Source organism: Natator depressus, chromosome 6, assembly GCF_965152275.1.
Source record: "Natator depressus isolate rNatDep1 chromosome 6, rNatDep2.hap1, whole genome shotgun sequence".
Lineage (NCBI taxonomy): Eukaryota > Metazoa > Chordata > Testudines > Cheloniidae > Natator > Natator depressus.
The window spans coordinates 120,298,974-120,316,565 of NC_134239.1; the positions used below are offsets into that span (position 1 = coordinate 120,298,974).

General features: G+C 38.0%; 1 protein-coding gene across 3 annotated transcripts in view; it reads right to left on the reverse strand.

The window, feature by feature from the left end:
• Nucleotides 1–619: 619 nt before the first annotated feature.
• The window catches only part of ARID4A (AT-rich interaction domain 4A), a 62,120-nt gene continuing 45,147 nt past the window's right edge, over nucleotides 620–17,592 (reverse strand). The window contains exons 16-26 of one of the 3 annotated variants that reach the window (XM_074956431.1): nucleotides 13,264–13,514; nucleotides 10,258–10,455; nucleotides 8,536–8,620; nucleotides 8,143–8,344; nucleotides 7,858–7,920; nucleotides 5,827–6,960; nucleotides 5,516–5,620; nucleotides 3,457–3,669; nucleotides 2,401–2,547; nucleotides 1,387–1,486; nucleotides 620–1,114 (exon numbers count right to left, since the gene is read on the reverse strand). In XM_074956431.1, the coding sequence (XP_074812532.1) occupies nucleotides 952–1,114; nucleotides 1,387–1,486; nucleotides 2,401–2,547; nucleotides 3,457–3,669; nucleotides 5,516–5,620; nucleotides 5,827–6,960; nucleotides 7,858–7,920; nucleotides 8,143–8,344; nucleotides 8,536–8,620; nucleotides 10,258–10,455; nucleotides 13,264–13,514 (2,661 nt within the window). In that variant the 3' untranslated portion in view covers nucleotides 620–951. The remainder of the gene's footprint in view (nucleotides 1,115–1,386; nucleotides 1,487–2,400; nucleotides 2,548–3,456; nucleotides 3,670–5,515; nucleotides 5,621–5,826; nucleotides 6,961–7,857; nucleotides 7,921–8,142; nucleotides 8,345–8,535; nucleotides 8,621–10,257; nucleotides 10,456–13,263; nucleotides 13,515–17,592) is intronic. The other 2 variants (XM_074956432.1, XM_074956433.1) reach the window with 2 other exon arrangements.

Sequence of the window (17,592 nt, forward strand, 5' to 3'; positions counted from 1 at the left end):
GTTAAAACCCCTTTCAATGTACAAACATGAATAAAAAACTGATAAAAAAATCACTTTTATACATAATGTATATGCAAACTGTTTTAAATACATGGTTTTGGAAGAGTTATTTACAAACTGCATCAGCCCGTGGGACAATCCACAGACAAAGTATACACAGTTGCTTTACTTTATTGTTGCATCTCAACTTTGGGAGATATAAATTCATTCGGCAGTATAGCAAACATAAAAACTGTGACAAAGCATCTTAAGGGCAACCCAATAAAATTTGTTCCTCAAAACAATGTAAGTACTAGGACTGCCAAAGTTTCCAAACAAGGTTATAGTTTAATCCAGATGCCCGATTACAGTTCTACATTGTGGAAGAATAGACAGATCCACTGCACATACAGGCACGGTTACTGGATAAAACCTCCTGTAAGAGCTACAACTGATAGGTATGTTTTTTCAAAAGAGTGAACTAACCTAGAATTTTTTTCCAATTTTATTAATATTTTAAAAAATACATAAAAATACAACATCCAATGTCTGAATAAATATATTTAACAAGTTGCAAGATACCTTATTTTACACAAAAAAATTCAGCTTTAGAAATCTTGTTAAATAACTTCATTGTTGTTATATATTTCATTTTTCGTCTTTTTGTAACAAAATAAAAACTCTGAAATTACATAGAAAAAAGACAAAATATTTTTGTCAAGGGATAAGATAGTCCACTGAAAACTTATTCACAATTCCACTGTAAACATTAATAAACATTAAAATATTTGCATAATCGTGTGCTCAAAAATCCTATAAAAAGTGGAAGACTTATTACAACTGTAGTTTTCAGTTAACTACACTTCCTTTCACAATTTATTTTGTCCCATTTACATCTTTAAAACTGGGCACATTGCTGAACACATACTTTGGCAGTTCTGTATAGCAAGTGCTTCCACAAAGAGGAACTACTCACCAAGGGTTAGCATACAAGCTGGGTGAAAGTGCAGCAGTAACTTGATTCTGTTTGATAATATTCTGATGTCTGTTTGATGCACTTGCTTTTCTATGATTTCCTAGAACACCTGAATGCTTCATTGGACATAACTTTTCAAATCTGATAAGTGCCCTTTCTCTGTATTAACAAAAAAACAATAAACACGATGACAAACATGTCAGACGGTGCCTACAAACCTTCAGTTACCAATGAGCTTAATTTCTCAACAGTAAAAATAAAAATAAAATAAAATAAAAAACCGGGGGGAGGAAAAAGATACAGTCCAGCAGTGGAAGAGTGTACAGAATGTACTTGGCAATGTCAAACCAGTTGAGTGCTTTTTGTGGTTATATTTCAGGATTTATGTCCATGGCAGCAAACTGCTGACAAGGCAGAGAAATATGTATCACCTGCATTCTACAGCAAGCACATTCTGGGGAGGAGAAGACGATGATGGACTCATCCCAGTGTCTGATGAAGCAGATGACATGGATGCTCCTGTATGAGACACTGTAAATACATAAAGCAGGACATCAGCACCACACTGTCAAATTATCCTTCACACTGGAGGCCCGCTTAGGTATCAGACTTAGTGTCTGTACACACACAAAACAACTTAAAAGAGCCCAAGTGAGGCCTGTCAAGTTTGACGTACGTCGACAGAGTTGTGTGTAGAAGCTTACGTCGTGCCTGCACCCATTATCCCTGGCTTAACATAGTGTCCTTACTAGTTGCTCATTTTAATGAGCATTACCTTCATTTATTTATTTAATTTATTTAAAATAGGCATGGAGGAGAAGTAGCAGTATAGGAAGACTTCTCAAAGTCCTGTTATAGAAAAATACAAGTGGATTCCTCATGTATCGACTAGTAGGTTCAAAGCCTTAATATTTTAGAGAACTACTCTAGTTTCTGTATGTTTCTATACTGTGCTCAGATACCATGGAGATGAGTAAATATTACTGGATTAAAAATAAGATTTACTTTTACTACAAAAAGCTTTATGAAACTGGTCCAGATTATTTTTCTCTTATGTTCACACAAGCTGGATAACTATCATCATCCTTTCTGTGGCTTAAATCATAAAGGAACAAGACAATCTGTTATGCTACTTGTGAAAACCCAGATCCAGGGTACAATACGAAGTCCAGATCCATGTCTTTTTAAAGTAAAATTTTACATATTCAAGAATTTATTTTATTATATGTATGAATTTTGAAAAGCAAACCATGCTGTAGATTCTAAATTTATCCTGTATGGATAGAAGACAAGTTAAACTTCGTATAGTAACTGTTTTTTCCAAAAAGTTAAAATAATGGCTGTCGAATATGTTGTCATTTAAATTAAATGTTTTGGGGTTTACATGTTTAAAACAGACATCTCATGAGAGGGAGGTCTGAGTGTAAAGCAAATTGGAAATTTACCTTCTCTGTCTTTCTTTTTTAATCGTTTTCTTCTTCTGTCTATTGTTGCTACTTCTGACTTCAGGGACATGTAATATTTTCGGATTTCCTGTAGTTTTTCTTGTAGAAAGGAGATTCTCTCAGTGCTGTTCATGTTGTCTAGTTCATCTTAAGAGTGGGGGGAAAAGTTACTTTACGATGGTGATTTTAAGAAATGATAACTGGAACATCACATGCAAACCAATAATGCACTTCCACAATGCTATACTACGTAGGGTTACATACAAGACAGATAGCCAAAACCCACATTTTCCCCCCTTCAAAATACAAAGGTTCTTATTAAATTCCATTTAATCCAAGGTGTTTTAATTATGGTAGATTAGTAAGAATTGTGCTCCTTATAAAAGGGACAGCTATGATATACTTATATATTATACTTTATTTACATGGATCAACAATTTTTTCCCTTGATTGATCATTAGTCCTGCACTAATGGTTGTGGGGGAAAAGATTATTGGTTCTAAAATATTTGTCTCAGACTCCCAGAGTTTTAGGTTTCAATATCATGGAATTTAAAAACAAAAAACAAAACAAAAGAACTGCTCTGTCCTCCCCCTACACAATAATTTTGTGAGTCATCTTGCTCTTCCAACTCAACTCTTCAATCCCAACCTGACTTTTTGCAGCCAATAATCCAGCAATTCCAGAATTAGAGATGAATGCCTGGATTATGCCGTCTGAAAACTAGGATTCCAGACTATTTTTAAATTACATAACTTATTAGTTTCACAGTCTAGATATTCTTGAAGTAATAAGCTGCTAAACGCATGCTGGAAATTAAATGGGGGGGGAAAGTAAGATGATAATTTAAATCATACCATTTTTAAAAGGACTTTTATAGCGTGAAAGCGAAGCACAGAAATAAATAACATTATACCAATAAACCTGGCTTTACAATGATAATAAGCATTCATGCCAGGTGCCTTTTTGGAACTGAATATAGCAAGTTCTGGATATTGTACTAATATAATTTTGAACTCTGATTTAAATATTTAACACAATTTAAAAAATTCTTACTGAGTTGGAAACTCCATTTATACACTCTCGGGGAAGCATTGTGGTGATGTTTCTCTCTATGTTTATCCTTTTCTCCATCTTTGATGTGAGGGGAAATTACTCTTGCAGGGGATCGCGCAAGCTTCTGTGGTTTGGACACATTTATGTGTTTTACTGGAGTACATTTACTTGAACTGTCCATGACAGGAAGATCTTCACTATCACTGCTTTGTCCTGTAATAACACAAATTAATTTTGATTAGAAGACAGACCTATAATTTTGGTATTCTTCTAACCCTATAATCTACGTTACATAAACTGTGGTTGTGGTCAGAAAAGTGAAAGGTAAAATTGTGCTTCCTTACTCAAAAGACCCAGCTCCCTTTGTGGATTCCAAATTGTTTCAGATTATTGACAACCCCATTTAAAATTTTCTAATTTTGTTAGGTACACTATGAGCTGAATCTGCAGGTGCACCAGTGCTCTCTCTAACCCCACGGTGGGAGCAGTAAGGGGCTGAGTCAGCCCCTGCCAAAGTAGATTTTTTACCTACAAAAACAATAAAAACAAAAACAAAAAAAAATACAGACATTTATTCCAAAATAAATGTGTTTGCTGCCAAAAAAGCAGGTGTGACTTAAAAACACATTTAGTTATTTCAGTGTAGACAAGACCTTAGAGTCACTTTTCAGAGTGCAAATGCACTAATTACCTATAGATGTGAACAATGTACGATCATTTCAGTAAAGAGTATACATCTCTGATACAGAAGAACCTCAGTTACAAACACCAGAGTTACGAACTGATCAGTCAACCACACGTCATTTGGAACTGGAAGTACACAATCATGCAGCAGCAGAGACAAAAAAAGCAAATACAGTACAATACTGTGTTAAATGTAAACTACTAAAACAATAAAGGGAACGTTTAAAAAAATAAGATTTGACAAGGTAAGGAAACTGTTTCTGTGCTTGTTTCTTTTAAATTCAGATGGTTAAAAGCAGCTTTTTTCTTCTGCATAGTAAAATTTCAAAGCTTATTAACAGGTTTCAGAGTAGCAGCCATGTTAGTCTGTATCAATGTTCAGTTGGAAACTTTTGAAAGAACAACAACATTTTTTCAGTTACGAACATTTCAGAGTTATGAACGACCTCCATTCCTGAGATGTTTGTAACTGAGGTTCTACAGTACCATATTCACATAGACATGTAGTGTGATCCTGTACCTCAGTGTATAGTTAGATTTATTTTGTAAAAACAAAAACAATGCAAGACTTCTTACAATAGTGCCAAAATAAAAGGTTCTCATTTCAAATATACAAGTCTCAGGAAATTTTAAGTTACAGTTCCCACAGAAATCTTCACCCTGTCACTCTGCACATATTAGGCATCATTTAACAGCCTATGAACAATATTTGTTGCAGTTACTGTGGGAACCCAAAATATTTATTTGACATAAATCTTAACAATGCCATTGTTGGCACTGACTATTGACCTATTTGATTCAATTCCTTTAGCTATCTGAGGTCATCACTACTTATAAGGGGGTAGAGAAGACTAAATCCAGACTTTCTGCAGCTGATTTAAGAAGGTTACATATCTGAGCATGTCAACCACACATAAAAGTCCTGTCTCTAAAAAGGTATCGTACTTACCTCATTGCACTCTATGTATTTTTTCTTGTAAGTTATAATTAATGTATCTTTCTAGCCTTAGAAGCGCTTGGACATGATTTTTCAAGGAAGTGCTTCTATTCAGCAAGCATAGGGACAAAAACGATAACTGAGCTGAACACAACACACATATAACTGTAAAATATTTGGTATCTTTTCGCATACAGCTGCCTTGTAAAGAGAGATGCTAACGAAAATGATGACGGTAACAGTCATGAGACTGCCAGATATTGTGATTACTGAATAGCTGGTATATTCTACTAGATATATAGTCAGTGGTCCAGTCAACACTAATTAAAGGCCCTGGCAAGGAAACCCCTACACATGTACAATGGGGATAAATATCAAAAGGATGGATTACTACACACTTGTTATGGATACAGCACAAACATTCACTTCCAAATGTACCTGTTCCATTCTTTTCATTTTTGGCTACAGCACTTGATCGCTTTGGAGTACGTTTTTGTTTCTTTGCCAGTGTCCCACTATTGCCATCGCTTGGCCTTTTTTGACCTGAAGGGAAAAGAAAAAACGTGCCTCAAATATTTCTGCCTTCAATATACCCTTTTTAAAACAAATAGATTGAACTGAAAACTAGTATTAGTAAGACGCCAAATGCCACTTTTGAGCCAATAGTCCTTAGCAAAGCAATACAGGATTTACAATGCTTTCAGGAATTGTCAAAATAGAGATTGGCTTTTCACATGGGAAACACTTACCCTTCTCTCCAGTATCTCTGTCTTGTACTGCTATACTACAATTGCTTGAAGTGGTACTGGCTTCAAATCCATTAGCAGACTCGCTTTCACAGAGACCTTCTTGAGATTCTTCTGCCACACTGTCCACTTCAATAGTTACATCGCTTTCACTTTTTATACTGCGAGATTCATCCTGACTTAGAGCAAGGGGCGAGGCCACAGAGAAGTTAGGCTGGACTGCAGGGGTTAAGGCAGATGGATTTGAGGTCAAAGAGTTGGGATCTGGCTTTTCTGCTACTGCATCCTCACTACTGCTCTTTTCCTTTTCATCAAAGTCATCCAAGTCCACTTCATGGCAAAGTAGAGTTTCAGGTCCAATCTGAGGCATAGTGTCGTCCTCGTCTTTTAATGGAATATGCTCATTTTCCTCAGATGTACATTCAAAGTTTTCATTCGTCAGCTCTTGAACATGTTGATCTGACTCTGCTACTAAAGACGGCATTTCCTCATTTTCAGTTCTGAGTGACTCTTCATCGTGAAAGTCTTTACATTCCTCCATCCCAATACATTCATTGGTCCTCTCCTCAGACACAATATTTGGCACTTCCATCTCACACTCTCGTCGTACCTTTTTCTCAGGCGATGTCTGTTCCAACGTTTTCCTTTTCAAAAGCTTCTTATCTTTTGTACAGGGATCTGTTTCATTTTCAGTAGTGGTGGAAAACTCTTTATTGTCTAAGGAAGAAATGTCTGATCTTTCAGATTCTATGAGGGTTTCATTTGTTCCCTCTTCTTGGCTTTCTGGCAAAACCTTCACATTCTCTAAAGAGGGGTCTCTTGTCTTGCTCCTTCTTCCCTTCCCCTTAGGTGATTTTTCAGTCTCTTTTTTAATTTCTTCCACTTGTTCAGCTTTGTTTCCAAAAATCTGAACTATTTGTTCACTTTCTTCAACTTCCAGTTTTAAAGTTTCTAGAGGCTGCACTTGAGTCCTGTCATTTTCTTTCATCAATACATGTGGGATCTTTGGGTTTTCTTCAGCAGGTTTCTCATCAATTAGTTTTTCATTTTTTTCCATATCTGAAATTTCTGCAGAAAATTCTTCATTCATGCTCTTTTCAGAAGTCTCATCAGCTTCACTGTCAGATGAACCAGAATCTGCCAAAAAATATTAAAAAACAACACATCAGGTCATTGTTAAAGCACAATTTTTTATATTCGCTATGCAGATGCTATTCAATAACCCACACAGATATAGTGTCAAAAATCACTTTGGGGGGGGGGGGGGGGGGGAAATCAAGAGTTTTGGTTTTGCATCAACTCAAAAAAAAAAAATCCAAATGTGTTGCATTATTCAACGTATTTTTGCTACAGTTTTTCCGAGTGTCACTTTAGATCTCTATGGAAGTATGGTAGCACTGGTGTAAACTCTCTTTTTTTAGGTGGGGTGGTAGGGGGTTTAGAAATCAAAAAGCCACACATAAATCAGAGTTCAGGAGGACAGGATAGTTTTACAGGTCTCCTTATAGCTTGAATCTCCCCAGTCACCTCACCTCAAAAAGGAATGGATGGCTCAGAAGACTGGTAACAGGGTTACAGCCATTTCATTGCTAAATCAGTGGTTTCAATCAGAAGCCCTATAGATTGCAAGTAATAAGATGGTGCATGATAGTTGTGCAGGACCTATATGAAATGAATTGGTGGCTTTGATTCAGTTCATACTAAACAAGGGTTCTTATCATCAAACAACACTGCCACCATTTGTACTTAACTAGCCTCCCTGCCGGATGCATGAGCTGTGAGACTGGAAGATTGAGTGACCATAGTAATGGCCACAATTTTATCTCTGGATTAGGATTGAAGCAGACTGATGCAAGAACATGGGGTAAGCTGCCCTTTCCCTAACTGCTTGGGGAGGAAATAGAGAATTTTTTTCCTCCACTGGTGTCAATTTAGTTCTTTCAACAGCATTAAAATTCGCAGGAAAAAAGGGGGGGTTAAAATTGCTTTTTCAAAAAGGAATGAAAATCAAAACACAGGACAGAGATCACTCACCGTTTGATCCTCTATCAGAATCAAACATTCCTGAGCTACGTCTCGTCTGCCTGCGAGGTGTTCCTAAAAATCAAAATCAAAACTAATTAATTTATATAGAATAAAATTTGTTATATAGCTAGTAAACTGACTGACTGCACAGGACTTCAAAACTGTTGACTTACAATACAGCAATATGTTTATTAAACGTTTCATACTAACGTGTGGGGTTACATTATTAGTATTTACATACATTTCTCCTATGTATGAGCACCTAAGTGTCTCACATGACTGCATCAGGTGTACCTTCTGTTCCATTTGGTAATGATGAGCAATCTGACATATTGCTCCGTGTACTTCTGGCTCCTGCTTTACCTTCACTATTAGGTGTTTTGGATAAACTGCAAGACATGTTTGACAGAAGAGTAGATTTCAGAGGGGGGCGGCCACGTTTTGATTTCTGTTTCTCCTCATCCTTCTTTTCATCCTTTTCCTGGTCTTCTTTACTCTGAAGACACAAAATTGGGCATTCAATGAATGTACATCGCTGCTTATAGTCAAAACTTCACCCTTTTTGGGCTACACATTAAGGGGAGGGGCTAGGGAGTGAACAGCAAAATAAACTCATTCTTAGGAGCAGAGAGAGCCATTAAGCTCTTACAAACTATTACAAGAAGTTTACTGATCTACAAATATTACTTTTGCTTTTTTCTTTTGTTTTCTCTTTGGTCCTCCTTTGTCCAAAGGCCAGATAATCCGATCAGCTTTCACCCATTCATCGTATCTAAAGGCAAAACACAGCACACTGTTACTACTCCCATTAAAAACTGTTTCATTGTAATTTGATGATTCAAAGCTCAATTGCAAAGACCTTAATAACAATTCAAAATAGATCCCCAACCCCCTTTTAGCAACATATCAAGTATCTGATGTTTTAAAACGTATTTAGCGCTATGTTTTATTGCAATTACCTTCCTAAGATCCTGAGGAAATCTGAAGGTGCAGACCTTCCTGGTCTCCTGCCAGCAAAGCACTGGAAGTCAGGTGACCTGGGGTCAATTACAGACTCTTCCATCAACTTCGTGACCTTAGGAAATTCAGTTTTAATCTCTCCACGCCTCAGTTTCCCCATCTATAACACTGTTATAAAATAATCATACTTACCTGTGTTTTTAAAGAGTTTTCAAATCGTCTGGCAAAAGACACTAAGCATTAGGGGAGACTGTCAAAGGCATAAATGGAGTTAGGTGCTTATCTGCCATTTGTGCCTTTGAAATTCTCCTACATTGTTATTAATTATTATTATTAATAATAATAATATAGATGAGGGGATGTGAATAGAAGTTTGGAAAAAAGGTTTCTTTCAAACCTACGTGATGTCATAATGTCATTCAAGGAAGTCTGTTTAGATTTCTCAAGAATTCAATGAGGTGGCAAGTCTCAAATTTTAATGTACAAGGAAAATACATTTTAAAATATATTTGAGTTTTGTGGCATTAGCACAGTTGCATTGTTTATAAAAATAAAGAAATGCCATTACACAGCAGGTATTAAATATAAGGAATGCACTCTTTTGGAATACAACGTAAGTGTTCAGTGGATTTTTTCTACACCTCCTTACAGTTCAGCTTCCCCACCCTGCTCCCACCGTGAATTTCTTAAAACATATATCTTCTTTAATTATAGCGAGCGTTCAACTGCCAGCATATTTTTTGTTGCTGAAATTTCAGAGGTTAATAAACCAATAACTGTATAAGCTACCCTAATACTAAATGCAATACAATTTCTAATACTCACGGTGACATCCGGAAGCACAACACTACTTTCTTAAAAGGCCAGAGTAATTTAAAAGTCACTATCATAGCTCAAAAAGAAAAGGAGTACTTGTGGCACCTTAGAGACTAACGCTATATTCGCCAAAGGTCCGATCCTGCTGACAATTATTACCAGGCTTCGGATTTATTCCCACAAGAACTCCAATTTAATATAACAGTACTACTCACAGTTTTATGATGAGATGGACCAAAATCCTGCAAACAAACACTTACACACATGCATAATTCCATTGGCTTCAATAGGATTACTCATATGTGAGTGAAGGTACTCACATGAAAAAAAAAGTTTTAGCAGGATCTGACCCTATTGTGCAATACTAATTCACTGCAGGGCCAAGAGACCCATTACTCTTCCCCCTTTGATGACATTTTCTCTTAAAAAGCAAAAAAAATCTATGAATGCTACATTTTTTTTAAAAAAGTAAAGGAGTACTTGTGGCATCTTAGAGACTAACAAATTTATCTAAGGTGCCACAAGTACTCCTTTTCTTTTTGTGAATACAGACTAACACGGCTGCTACTCTGAAACCTTACATTTTTTTTAGTCAACTAAAATGAAGTTAAAACGGTAATTTCTCCTTCTTACCTTACATTCCAGCCATAGTAATGTACTAAATATAAAACCTCTCCATCATCAATTTCTGTGCTTTTAATACTGGCTTCATAAATTTTCTGAGTTTTTCCACGTCCATATTTTACTTTCACTTTGGTTCCCGTTAGACAGGGCTCTGTGTCCTCCTCATCTTCCTCCCCTTCTGATTCTCCTTTGTTTTCAATTTCCTCCCTGTAGCAAGGTATATTTATAATGCCCACTGATTATTTAATTAAAATCAGACCTAAAATTTCCAAAGCTTAGTTAAATATTCCCTTTCTAATCAGCAGAAGGAGAAGAGAAAAGTTTGTACTCGGGAGTTCCTTGATTCATGAAGTGCAATGTATAAAAAAAGGGATTGGTCATAGCTTATTCAAGTCATACACCTCCACTCTGTTTTGCATAAGCTAGAAGTGTTAAAAATGATGCATCGGATTCATTCACAAATCACATTTTAACATGATTTATTATGTGCAAAACTATCTGAAAGCTTTAATGCTTATCATCTGAAACATATGGAGATCACAGAAAGAAGATGGACAAAATATATTACATTAACTCACTGCTTTGAGGCTCAAGTGAAACAGGAGGTGCTGAGCAAGGAGACACTAACTTTAATTCTTAATATTTGCTTCTGATGTGCTATTTTAAATTTTTCCACCTTTCACAATTTGCTTTCAAGTTATATGAAATGTTTGCACTATCAATGTAATGGCTCTTTTGTGGATATCTAATCAGTTCCACTGAAGCAAATAGTGGTAAACACAAGGTTACAATAAATGCCTTTAACCATGATAAAAATTCTTAACAGCCTCTTTTTTAAATTATATCTACCATTTAACTTAAGGAAAGATCCAAAATAATAAGGACTAGGTGCCTGAAAAATGTCTTTTCAATAACCAGTGTCTCATCTGATCTACATACTTACATGGCCTTTTAAACAAATTATTTGGAATAGAAGCAAAACCTAGAACTAAAAGTAGACAAAATAGACAGAAAATGCACAGTTTGCTTTGTACAAAAGATAAATGTTAGTTCATCTCTGACTATAACCTATCTTGCAGCAATAACAGTTTACACTAGAAGGAAAGATGATGGCCAAGGCATCTAGTACTTACAAGAAAGAAGACTAAGACCGTAGATATATGTAATACACCTATGCAACCTACTGTACACCCACGCTGTATCTATGTTTGAATGGAATTTTTGCTTGCTGTGTTATTCTGCAAGATCTTTCTTTTGACTGAAAGCGCAGCCTTCTTTGAAGTCACTGTTTTTTCCAGGAGTGCATCAAAATGAGAACATCAGAATGGCCAGACTGGGTCAGATCAAAGGTCCATCTAGCCCAGTATCCTGTCTTCCGACAGTGGCCAATGCCAGGTGCTTCAGAGGGAATGAAGAGAACAGTGGTCCCATTCCCTGTCACTCATTCCCAGCTTCTGGCAAACAGAGGCTATTGACACCATCCCTGCCAATCCTGGGTTAATAACTATTGACCTATCCTCCAGGAACTTATCTAGTTCTTTTTTAAACTCTGTTATATAGTCTAGGCCTTCACAACATCCTCTGGCAAAGAGTTCAACACGTTGATTGTGCGTTGTGTGAAGAAATACTTCTTGTTTGTTTGTTTTAAACCTGCTGCCTATTAATATCATTGGGTGACCCCTAGTTCTTGTGTTAAGAGGAGTAAATAACACTTCCTTATTTATTTTCTCCACTCCAGTCATGATTTTATAGACCTCTATCATATCCACCCATAGTCATCTCTTTTCCAAGCTGAAAAGTCCCAGTCTTATTAATCTCTCCTCATATGGAAATGATATGGAGATGATGCAGTCAACACATTCTCCAGTTGTTTGAAACAAAAAGTCATCAGGCTTGATTCACTCTCAGCTTGTGCCCCAAGTGCACAAGTGAATTATGTCACAATGAGCAAAACCAATCCCTGAATGGAGCGAGGGGGTAGTCAGAACTAGCAGGGTGGGAAGAGAGAGGCCTAGCCTGTTTTCACAACCCCTGGACAGCAGTGATTTAAACCAATTCTGCCTCTCAGTTTGTACTATGGATGCTATTTTCTACTAGTTGGCTCTTTACTCCAACATCTCCTCATTCTTTTACATTGTTCTGTTGCCTGCCACTCTCTCCTTGCCCTCCATGTTGCTCTCTCTCCTTCCCTGCCTCTTCAATCCATCTCCCCTTTTCATTTTTAACCCCCCTTTCCCTTCCTTTCTCCTTTGCTCTTATTAATTCATCCCCTCCAGCCCTCTAAAATACATTTAAATAAAAATAGAAACATGCACAAGCTGGACATTTGCCAACCATCATTAGCCACTTTGCTTATATGTTACATCCACTTTCTACCCCAAATCATACAACATAAATAGACAAGACAGAGTGTGGAAAACCATTTATCACTACATGGTTGTACAACACCTAACAACACCTAGCCAATCCTAGCTGGCGCTTGCGTGTAGTACTGTGCACAAATACCAATATAATCTAAGCCCGCAGTGACAGAAGTCCATCCAGAGAAGTGGTACAGCAGTAAATATTGTGTGCAACTGAGGAGGGTGGCGACACTCTTGGCTAAAGCATCCCAGAAGTGGGGCTGGGATGAGAACAGAGCTAGAGCATCCAGGGATGCACTGATTCAATACTTCTCCTGGGAAGCATCCTCAAGAGAAACTCCTGTATGGCCCCCAAAACTAGAATGCTGCCCTCCCTGACCGAACCCTTGGAGGAAGATAACAGTAGAAATACTACCTGCCATCTCCCAGGAACGAATCCTCCCTCAGGTACAGCAGGCCTCTGCTATTTTGGAGATGCACAAGGAGGGGAAAATTGTAATGGGGAGCGCGTGTGTGTGAAAATCATGGACCTGATTCACATCTGATCTCCTGGAATGGAATCCTAAACCTCCCTTGTACTCAGCTTATACAGAGTGCCACCGTACCACCACACAGCCATTCTCTTAAAGAGCGGATGTAAGTTAATATGTACCTCTCTTGCCTTCTCTCTTCCTCTTCATCAGATTCTTTATCAGATTCCTCTTGTTTTTTCATTTTCTTCTCTTTTTGCTTTGGTGTGTTCTTTCTCCCGAGTGGTGTCTCATTTTCTTTCTTCTCTGCATTCTCAAGTGTTTCCTCTACATCTTTATTTTCTTTGTTGTTATCTTTTAATTTGTCCTGCATTTTATCCTCTTCAGTTTCTTTTTTAGTAGTTATTGCATCGCGAGCAAGTCTCCTCCGTCCCTAAGACAGAAACGCAATCTGTTAATCAAGCATAGTCATGTTCAGGGCAGGGGAGGTTATGCAGTGCATGCTGTGCACTGAAGTATGTTTATTTTTCTTGTACAAAAGACAGATTGGAGGCCAATGTGAAGTTTTGCATTTGAGAGTTATCACATATTTATAAACTTAAAACATTGTTTGGTATCAACAGAATCACCATTCTGTTTACAATTATGGGATTCCAATATCAGAGTTCTAGCTTTTCATTAGCTTCCAGGTGCATTTTAAAGGAATTTGTTTAGATCGAAAAGGCCTGCAGTCCCTGAACACATGAAATATCACCCTCCCTAGCTAACTATGGCAGTTGTGGTAAGTGGAACTACCTGAGTTGACAGTCCCATGGTTTAAAAGGGACAGAGGTGCTCACAAGGCATTTTCCATGAGGGATCCTCAACTCTGGAAATTGCTCTCCTTGGTCTGACAGGATTCAGATTTGTATGCAGTGTTGTAGCCGTGTTGGTTCCAGGATATTAGAGGGACAAAGTGGGTGATGCAATATCTGTTACTGGACCAACTTCTATTGGTGAGAGACACAAGCTTTCGAGCTTATACAGAGCTCTACTTCAGGTCTGGGCCTGATGAAGAGCTTTATGTAAATCTGAATGCTTGTCTCGCTCATCAACATAAGTTGGTCCAATAACAGATATTACCTCACCGACCTTGTCTCTCTAGATTTGTTAGCCTTCAGAGCATGCTGCAAGACTGCTGGAATTTCTAAAGGGGCAAAGAAAAGCAGTGGGGATAGCTGGTGAGTTTTGGGGAAGGGGGCCTTAACTGTTATGGGCTTATTGTTTTATTATTAAGCGACGTAGGTGCTCTTTTTGGTAGCGTCACATTTTTGTACTCCGAATATAAATCCTTCTGTTAGAATGTATTTATTATCAAACAACAATCAAAATCCATTAGGTGCCCTAATAATTAAACTTATAGCAACATAATGGCAACCACCTGGAAGCATTACATAGTCACATACAGATAACATTACCTACATATTATTTAATGCTGCTGGTTGGCTGAGTTAACAGGTTAACTTTGCCATCCAAGAAGTCAAAGCAGCATAAAAAAAACCTTCCTCTCCCTCTTCTCTCCTGGCGCACAACCTTCCCCAAAAACCCTGTCAAATAAAAATAGCTTTTGCGGCATGCTGGAAGGTGATCAAGTTAGAGAAAATCATAGGTGATTGGTCTGTATTATCTTCTTATATTTTCAGTGCTTGTCTAAAGCTAAACATTGTATATTTATATTATTGTAGAAGCCACATCTTTTAAACTATTGATTCAATACAGTTAGAGCATTTTAAGCAGCATTTCCAGTAAGCATATGCTCACAGTATTTTTATTTTCATTTACTAAGAGCCTTTCTATCAATCATTTAATACCTTGATAGGATCTAGTCAACAAAAAACTTGAATAGGAAACAAACTTCTGATGTTATATGGAAGCTATCTTACATCACAAGGATAAGTGATACTAAATATGCATTATTAACTATTTTAACTGGAAACATTCTTTCTTCTTTGGTAATTGTCAGAAGTAACTTTTTTCGCCTTTCAGTGTGCTAGTTTTAATCAATGAACACACAGTCACTTCCTTAACAGAACTGGCCAGAGTTCTAGCCAGTTAATCTAGAGAATTGAGCCAGTTAATTTCTTGTTCCAATGAAAGAAAAATTCTTTTAAGTATATTCTTATATTCTACTGTAGTAAGAGGAGGCCCTGAAACAAACTCTTGTATCAGAGGCCCAGTCTGAGGCCTGAAGCCTGAACCAAAGTACTTCCAGGCAGTGTTAAGCAAAGCTGGGCTGTGAGCCAGAGGCAGGTCCCACTCACAGAAGTTGGCAAGAAAAGGTTGTTAGAAGCACGTGCACACACACATATGTGCTAATGAGAGGAACTTGCACCAAGACGGCATCAGAACACTCCACAGAGATAACAAAGAACAGGCAGGTGCATCTTAAAGACAGGGTCAAAAGGACAACATGATGGATAGATTCGTTTGAACTATGATGAGTAATCTGTCCTGCAATAGTATAAAAGCAGGTCCTGGAACTCACATATTTGTCCAGCCTAGGGGGCAGTGGAGTGTCCCGCCACTGACTGAGCTGTGTCCATTGCCAGGGAGCACAAATTCGTAGTATGCCTTGTAGAGTCTATAGGGAACTATTACTGTGCTTCATTTGACAATAAACCTGGCTCAGGTTCCTTCGTACCTTACTAGAGTCTGGTTTTTGGGGGTTCTCTCGGGGTCTGCTGTGTTAGCTATATGCGCAGAACTGGGGCAGCACACAGAGGGAACACGCATGCAGCTGACTGTTATCATTGAACAAGAGCACAGCACCACACCGGTAGCTACCGACATCATCTACTTTTGATTGAACATTGAATTAGATGGGTCACTGATATATCTATCTACCTGCTGATATGGCCCTCATCACCACAGCAGCCAAGCAATACTCAAAATAAAAAAATAAAAATAAAGACATCAAACAAAAACCTCACTATTCCACCATTCCCCTCTCTGTATATGTGAATGAGCTGAAAGGCTGAAGATTTTTATTTATTTTTTAAAGAGAGTTATCACGAGAACACTAGGTCAAAGAAATGGGGTTTACATTTGGTACTTAAAGCTGTGAGTTGTCTGCTCATTCTTATCTCTTGCAGGAGGAAGTTCCATAATCTAGGTCCAGCTCCTGTGAAAATTATCCTCTGTGTTCACAAGTCTACCCCATTTGGTGAGAGTTTTATGGTTCTGGTGGAACACAGCTATTGATGAAAGTCATGGTTGTGCAGGGAAACAAAGACTGAGTCAGAAGGGACCATCACAATCATCTAGTCTGACCTCGTGCACATTGCAGGGCACAGAACCTCACCCGCCCACTCCTGTAATAGACCCTTAACCTTTGGCTGAGTTACTGAAATCCTCAAATCATGATGTATAGACTTCAAGTTACAGAGAATCCACCATTTACACTAGTTTAAACTTGCGAGTGACCCGTGCCCCACACTGCAAAGGAAGGTGAAAACTCCCCAGGGTCTCAGCCAATCTGACCCGGGGGAAAATTCCTTCCTGACCCCAAATATAGCGATCAGTTAGACCCTAAGCATGAGGGCAAGACCCACCAGCCAGACACTTGCGAAAAAATTGACTGTAGTAACTCAGAGCCCTCCCCAGCTAGTGACCCATCACAGCCATTGGAGGAGATATTTGCTGCTAGCAGTCACAGATCAGCTACATGCCATTGTAGGCAGTCTCATCATACCATCCCCTCCATAAACTTATCAAGCTCAGTCTTGAAGTCAGTTAGTTTTTTTGACCCACTACTCCATTTGAAAGGCTGCTCCAGAACTTCACTCCTCTGCTGGTTAGAAACCTTCATCTAATTCCAAGCCTAAACTTGTTGATGGCCAGTTTATATCCATTTGTTCTTGTGTCCACATTGGCACTTAACTGAAATAACTTCTCTCTCTCCCTGGCATTTATCCTTCTGATGTTTTTTAAAGAGAGCAATCATGTTTCCCCTTCTTTTGGTTAGGCTAAACAAGCCAAACTCTTTGAGGCTCCTCTCATAAGGTAGGTTTTCCATTCCTTCAAATATCCTAGGAGCCCTTCTCTGTACCTGTTCCAGTTTGAATTCATCTTTCTTAAACATGGGAGACCAAAACTGCACACAGTATTCCATATGAGGTTTCACCTGTGCCTTGTATAATGGTAACTAACACTTCCTTTTCTCTACTGGAAATACCTTGCCTGATGCATCCTAGGACTGCATTAGCCTTTTCATGGCCGTATCCCGACATTGGTGGCTCATCGTCATCCTGTGATCAGCCAATATACCCAGGTCTTTCTCCTCCATCACTTCCAACTGATACGTACTCAGCTTGTAGCAAAAGTTCTTGTTGTTAGTCCCCATGTGCATGACCTTGCACTATTAAATTTCATCCCATTTCTATTACTCCAGTTTTCAAGGTCATCCAGATCATCTTGTATGATATTCCGGTCCTTCTGAGTATTGGCAATACCTCCCAACTTTGTATCATCTG